The sequence below is a fragment of the Capricornis sumatraensis genome, chromosome 5 (assembly GCF_032405125.1).
Source record: "Capricornis sumatraensis isolate serow.1 chromosome 5, serow.2, whole genome shotgun sequence".
In the NCBI taxonomy this organism is placed as follows: domain Eukaryota; kingdom Metazoa; phylum Chordata; class Mammalia; order Artiodactyla; family Bovidae; genus Capricornis; species Capricornis sumatraensis.
In genome coordinates this window covers 72,045,383-72,052,471 of record NC_091073.1, presented here as the reverse complement: position 1 = coordinate 72,052,471, position 7,089 = coordinate 72,045,383, and the positions used below count along the sequence as shown (strand labels likewise).

At 56.1% G+C, this 7,089-nt stretch overlaps 1 protein-coding gene across 1 annotated transcript; it reads right to left on the bottom strand.

Moving 5' to 3' along the window:
* Positions 1 to 735: 735 nt before the first annotated feature.
* On the bottom strand, positions 736 to 3,165 carry TRIL (TLR4 interactor with leucine rich repeats). Its single transcript, XM_068972321.1, has one exon. The coding sequence runs from the start codon at positions 3,163 to 3,165 to the stop codon at positions 736 to 738; it is 2,430 nt and encodes an 809-aa protein (XP_068828422.1).
* Between the last annotated feature and the right edge of the window lie 3,924 nt (positions 3,166 to 7,089).

Below are 7,089 nucleotides of genomic sequence, written 5' to 3'. Positions count from 1 at the left end.
GGTGTTAATGTTAAAAGAAAAATAGTTGAACTGCCCTGCTCAACTAAAACGGTCCTTGAGTTTACTGGTCAGTTTGTTAAATGTCAGAAATCTTCACATTTTTGAAAAAAAAAAAAAAAGTAGCATTTCTAATTATTTAAACATTAAGTTATCCTGAACGTTCTATCAGTCAACAAGAGTCCCTCCATGAGTGTGTTAAACTTCACCACCTGTTTACAACATCACCCTTCTTGGCAGAGACTACCAGACCAGTGGAGTCAGTTGCCAAGCTACCTTTGTAATGGTAATACGGTCTTTTTTTCCTTAAATAGAAACAAAACTCCAACAAACAAAAACACAAGCATCCAATTCTTTCATGGCCACGTAGGGGGCAACGAGTACCCTTTTCTACCCCAGAGGCCAGACTACTGCATTAAACAAGTCCATTCTCACAGCTGCACCAGCGTAGAAAAGAAGGCTTCCAGTCTCTTGACCCCACCATCCATTTGTCCCTTATTCTTGGTCTTGACCACAAACACCAACCATTTACTTCATGAGCGAGTCTCGGGATTTGGCGGGTGGTGCGGTTTAGCTGCTATCAATCTTTGGCCCTTCTGGCAAATGCACAAAAGGGAGAAGAGAGAAGGTCTGATAAAAGGAGATCTTCCCCTGAGGTGGGTTGCTGGGGCCCGCGGATAGGCGGCTCCCCAGGGCCAAGGAGATGGTCTCCACAGCCCCTGGAGGCCCTGGATCTACCTAGTCGGCAAATCGCTGCAAGAGATGATCCTCCCGCCGAAGGCTGCCGCCTGCGCCGCCGCCCCCGCTGTCCATGAAGCGGTCGCACGGGAACTCGATGAGGTCCGCTTCGCTGAGCGCGCACACGGTGGTGCGCGGCCGGTGCGACTGGAAGCCAGAGAAGTCGGCGGACACGCCAGTGCCCATGGAGCGCAGAGGTCGTCGGGTAGAGTACATGTGGCGAACGTGGACGGGAGCCCCGCCCTTCCGCCTAGCCCGCAGCTTCCTCCGCAGCCAGCGCGACGCCCAGGCTGCCAAGGCCAGGAGCACCAGCAGCGCGTTGACGGCCAGCAGGGCCAAGGTCAGCAGTTGGTAGTCAACGCCGCCCTGGCTCCCAGGCTCTGGCAGGGTGACCAGCCCCGCGCAGTGGTCGCGGGGAGCCACCGGGCAGACCCGACCACCGAGCACGCCCTCCACGCACACCAGGTAGGGAGTGTCTCCGCGCAGCTCGCGCAGCGTGGCCGAGTCGCTGCGCTCGGGCAGGTAGACGAAGCGGTGGAATTTAGGCTGCTGGCCAAAGCGGTCGAAGAGCAGGCGGAAGCGCGCGCCGCCCAGCGGCCTTGGGCTGCGGTGCTCGCGCACAGCCCAGCGTACCGAGGCGCTGTCGGCGCCCACTGCCTCCACCGTCAGGTTGCACAGGATGAACTTGTTGAAGTCACATGGGTCGGATACCAGCGGCGGCAGGCCGACCCCGCCGTCGGACTGGGCGGCGCTCTCCTGCTGCTGCGCCGCCAGGCGCTGTTTCGCCGCGCGCTGCCAGGGGTCGCCGGCGGGCGCAGAGGAGAGCGTGGCCGTCTGGGTGGGTTCCGCGGGGCCAGGATCCGATGGAGTCGGACGTGCCCGCTCAGGCTTCTCGAGGAGGTCCAGCGGGTGTGGCGCCGTGCCCGCGGCAGCAGCGGCGTTGGAGCCCGGCTGCTGGAGGCCTGGGCCCCGCCGACTCAGCCTTAGGGAGCTGCGGTTACCCGAAAGCTCCCTGGCCGCCCCATCCCAGGCCATCCCTGGCAGAACTCGACTCCGCTGCTGTGGCTGTGGCTGCGGCAGCAGCTCCTTCGCGAGGGCACCTGCAGGGGGCGCCACCGCCTCCCCTGGAGCTGTGGGTAGGGGCCGCCGCTTGTCGGCAATCGGGGGAACCGAGGACGCGGGATCTGTGCAAGACCCGTTCTGCAGTTGCTGGTCATCCAGGTAATCCAGGTACTTGCCCCGCAGGGCCGGAGGGTGGCGACACTGCACGAAAACGGTGAGGAGCCGGCCCTGTGAGTGCCAGTCGCCCATCCAGCGCTTCAGACCCCGCAGCCGGCAGTCACAGGTCCAGCCATTGCCGTCTAGATCCAGCCGGTAGAGGGCCGGGCTGGCTGCGAAGATGTCCCCGGAGAGGGCGCTGAGCGCGTTGTCGCGCAAGCTGAGCTCACGCAGCCGGCCCAAGCGGCCAAAGACAGTGGGGTGCAGAGCCGACAGCTCATTGCCGCTCAGGTCCAGCGCCTCCAGGCTATGCAGAGGTTCCAGCAGTGCCACAGGCAGCTGGCTCAGCCGATTGCCCTCCAGGCGCAGCTCGCGTAAGGCCTCTAACCCCCAAAAAGCCTCGGGCGCGAGGTGCGTGAGCTGGTTGCCCCTGAGTGAAAGTAGGCCGAGGCGCGACAGGTGCTGGAAGACGCGCGGCCCTAGGTGCTGCAGGTTGTTGGCCGAGAGGATGAGGGTGGAGAGGGAGCGCAGCGGTGCGAAGGTGGCCGCATGGCGTAGGGAAGGCTGCAGCTCGTTGGCAGAGAGGTTGAGAAAGCGCAGCTTCCCCAGTTGGGCGAAGGCGTTCTTGCCCAGAAAGCGGATCCGGTTAGACTCCAGATGTAGGTAGAGCAAGTTGCCCAGGGGGGCAAAGACGGCATCCGGCAGCGCCCCCAGGGCGTTCCCGTCCAGTCGCAGCTTGACCAGGCTCTCCAGGCCCTCGAAGGAACCGCGGCTGAGGCGACCGATCTCGTTCCCGTTGGCGTAGAGGATGCGCAGCTTGCGCAGCGGGGCCAGGGTGCCCGGGGCGAGCGCCTGCAAGAGATTGTTGCCCAGGTAGAGCTCCTCCAGCCGCGAGAGCTTCTCGAAGGTCTTGGGGTGCAGCGAGCGGATCTGGTTGTACTGCAGGTCCAGCCGTCTGAGCTGCCCCAGGCGGTGGAAGTCGAAGGCCGTGATGTTGGTTATGAAGTTGCCCCCGAGGCTGTAGGTGAGCACGTCCTGTGGGCTCGGTAGCGAGCTGGTCTTGGGCACGGCGCGGAGCCCTCTGTTGGTGCACAGGAGGTGCTGGGGGTGCTGGCAGTCGCAGCGCTCCGGACACACCGGCTGGGCCCACGGCGGGAGCGCAAGGCAGCCGCACACCACGAGGAGGAAGCGCACGGCGCGGGCAGCCTCCATCGCCGCCCGCCCTGCGTGCTGCGGCCGGATCGTCCTCTTGGCCCGCCGGCTCTGTGTCTCCTCTGCATTCCCCTTGGCCTGGCCAGAGTCGCTAAATGGCCTCTTTCGGACTTCGCAGTGCTGTCCAGCCCCTCCTCCGCCCTTTGTCCGGTGGCTGGCCCGGGTCTCTGCAGGCGGGCTTTGCCGGGCCAAGTCAGGCGGCGCAGGGCGCTCTGCGAGCTCCGGGTGCTACTTGTTGCATTTCTGCCGAAAACTGTTTCTCCGGGTGCGCATCGGGGTGGGGGTGGGGGAAACAGAGGGAGGGAGCAAGACCTGAGCTTTTTGTTTGCAGCTTGAGTCCGGAGAGCTGGATTCCCTGGCACGGATTCTCCCTGCCGAGCGGATTCCCCAGCTGCAGGCGGGAGCCCTTCCAAGAGCTCCTCCAGGCGAGGCTTGGCTGCTGAACCCCGGCGGCTTAGCCCCAGCAGCCCGCGCCTCTTCGCTCCGGGTGCGGGAGCGATAGCGCAACCTCGGTGGAACAGCCCCGGGAGGAGCCGGGGGTGTGCAGGCTGCGTCCGGAAGAGACCCAAGTCGGCGAGTGGAGAGCAAACCGGGCGGAAATTCGTTCTTCCCACACTCTGCCCCCGGGGATGCAGGCGGAGAAAAAGGAGACGGCGGAGGGAGGACAGACCCGGGTAGGGGGAGGAGGAAACGCTAAGTGGGGCTCCGCGTCTGGTCAACGCTAGCCAGGGACGCCAAGTGAGAAAAGTAGGGATTAAAAACAGCTGTACGGGTCGGACACGCCGGACTGGGGGCGGGGATGGATTACCGGGGGAGCAAACGGGATTTGCAGACAGAAACCTTTTTATTTTAGACTAACACACCAGTCGCTTCAAAGCAGTGGGAGCGCAGTTCGTCTTATTCATTTTTAAGACACTTGCTCTTCCAGGTGGCCCCTTGCAAGAAGTTCGGGCAGCACGGAATCCGCCAGCGATCTCCGCGAAGTTTGGGGGCGCACAAGGCTGTCTGCCAAGAGCCGCCGGTGGGCCACTGTCGGAAGTGGCTAGGTTGCGTGTTTGGGTTTTTGACATCCTTGTACTGGTGGCCGACAGTCCAGGAGAGGCATCGCCCACCTTTTAGGGATCTGAACAGAGTAGCTGCTTTGCGTTGCTGTAGGCAAGAACGTGAAGAAACCTCAGAACTGGTTCTACCACCGTGAAAGTGTCTTGTCACATTTTGGTGATTTAGTCCCATTAATTCTCCTGTAGTCTTAGAGCCCTTGGGACAAGCCCTACACGTACGTGTGTTTGTGTGTATACTAACCTGCACAGACCCTCTGGTTACTCCTATAGCTGGGCCCTCCCCCTTTATGCCTGGGCTTGCAGCAATCTTCAGAGTTTTTTGGCCCCCCGGTTTTTCAGACCTGATTCGGTTGGGGAAGTCTGAACATTTATTATCCATGGGGAGTGGAGTATTTATTAATGGCTCCATTCAGGGCAGCCCCCACTGAGAATGAGAAGGGCAAGGAAGAGCTCTTAATTACTGTTTGTTCCTGAAAGCTATCCCTTACCTTCATCCCAGGGTGTTCAGAAAAAAAGATTTTAAGGACCTACTGTATGGAAAATTAAAGCAGACATATCTTCACCTGAAGAGGCTGACAATCTAGTAAGGGGGACAAGACAGGAAAGATTAAATAAGAAACTAAGGCTGTAGAATGAGAAAGCTGCTGAGATACAGGTGATTTTGAATAATTCCAGTGTTGATGCTGATTAATTGCCTCATTTAGCAACTTATGCAGGCAGGTGAATTTATAGAAAGATGAGACCATTGGCAGCGTAGTCAGTGAGGAGTTATGGATGGGCAGGGACCAGAGAGATGGCACTGGAAAATGGAAGGTAGGTAGGTAGTAAAATGTCCATTCAGGGCACAGTGAGCAGGGAAAGTTTGCTTGTATTTGTTGTGAGATTTCTAGTAAAAGATAAACTTGAGGAAGTAAAAAGTGTCTTTCTGAACAAGATGAAAAGATGAAGTTGGTCAGGTGGTTTGGTATTTGGGGTTTTCGTTCTCGTTGTGAGAAACCTCTGAAATCTTTTAGTTCTTGACTCCAGTCCTCCTTATGAAGGTCTGGTGCCCTAGAGGGTAAGGCCCAAGCTTGCACCATGTAGAACAAGTTCTCCTAATCTGGGCCCCAGAAGCTTCTGGAAGGGCCTCAATCCTTGCTGGCAACAGAGGTCACTCAACTTTTCAGAGGAAAAAAAACTAAGAAGCTACTGGCTCCAGTTGAGCCACTACCTGGGATGGAGCTGTGGCAGCATCTACTTTTGAGTCCCCAGCATGGGGATGGCAGCCTTCTGAGCAGGAAAGAGGTCAGAGACTGAGAGGTGTGACATGGAAGAAGCAGCAGCAGAAATCAGACTCTTCTTTTCTTCTCCTGGCTCTTCCAGGAAAATATCCAGAGTGAAAGCAGTTCATTCCAGTATTCTTGGGCTTCCCTGGTGACTCAGATGATAAAGAGTCCCCCTGCAATACAGGGGACCTGGGTTCAAGCCTGGGTTTGGGAAGATCCCTTGGAGGAAGGCATAGCAACCCACTCCAGTATTCTTGCCTGGAGAATCCCATGGACAGAGGAGCCTGGCAGGCTACAGTCCATGGGGTCACAAAGAGTTGGACATGAATGAAGCAGCTAAGCACAGCACAGCACAAAGGAGGACAGCAGGGTCATTCCCCCAGAGGCCACTGCAGTTTGGACTAATCACTTACTCAACTGAGAATGGCTTTCCTTTATATTTAGATGCCTCTAAGTGAGTTGTCCTGGAGAAGGAAATAGCAACCCACTCCAGTATTCTTGCCTGGAGAATTCCGTGGACAGAGGAGTGTGGTGGGCTGTAGTCCATGGGGTCACAAAGAGTCGAACACGACTGAGTAACTAACATTTAAGTGAGTTGTACACAGTTATCAGAGTCTTGCTGTGAGGTGCCATGCGAAGTCACTTCAGTCATGTCTGACTCTTTGCAACCCTATGGACTGTAGCCCACCAGGCCTCTCTGTCCATGGGATTTCCAGGCAAGAATACTGGAGTGGGTTGCTGTCAGACCCCTGCAGATGTTCAGTGTTTATTATTGCCCAGTGCTTAATATTTCTACCAGTAGTCCTGGATTACAGATAGAAATAATATCATCTGTGGTTTCATGTCAAAGGACAACTGGTTTTCCATAGCACTCTGTTTTCTTGAAGTAACCCATCTGCCCCTTGTGGTTAACATTGTTTAAAATAGGTATAGTGTGCCAAATTTCAAGTGACTAGAAAGTTTTTGATAGGTGTCCCTAGCACCGTCAATCTAATTTCAGTAAGGGTAAAATTTTGAAATCTGCAGATGAAGTGTGTGTGTGAGTGAGTGAGTGTGTGTGTGTGTATAGGTACATATATGTTCTTTATGAAGAAGCATGTTTGCCAACTTTTTAAGAAATGCTTCCTTTTTTAAGGCATGTAACCTGAGGTCAGCTTAACAAATGAATGAGATTAAAAACTGCAAAGCACACATATGTGATATCTGTACGTGCCCCCGGTGGTCTCCATGTCTGCGATGCTACATGTTCAAGTGTTTGATTTATTTTCAGACCATCTGTCTCTTCCAGGAGTTAAAACTTTACCTGAATTCTTTAGTACTTAGAGCCTCTGGTAGTGAAGAGCTATAAAAGCAACTCCGTATTGCTGTTGGTGATCAGGCAAGAAGTATTTAGTGAGAATTTCGCATGTGTCAAATCCCAGCATGAGCCGTGGGAATGCAGTGTTGGTAAGACATGGGGCCAGACCTCAGGGTGTAGCAATTTAGGAGGGTGGAGAGGCTGCCGGGTGGGGAGCAATTGCAGTGCCAGGTGCTAAGAGCTGTGGGAGCCCTGAGGAGGAGCACCTGGCTGGACTGAGGGCTTGAGGAAGCCTTTCAGA

Excerpts from the sequence above, each read along its gene's own strand:
- TRIL (XM_068972321.1), bottom strand. The coding sequence starts at position 3,165 with ATGGAGGCTGCCCGCGCCGTGCGCTTCCTCCTCGTGGTGTGCGGCTGC.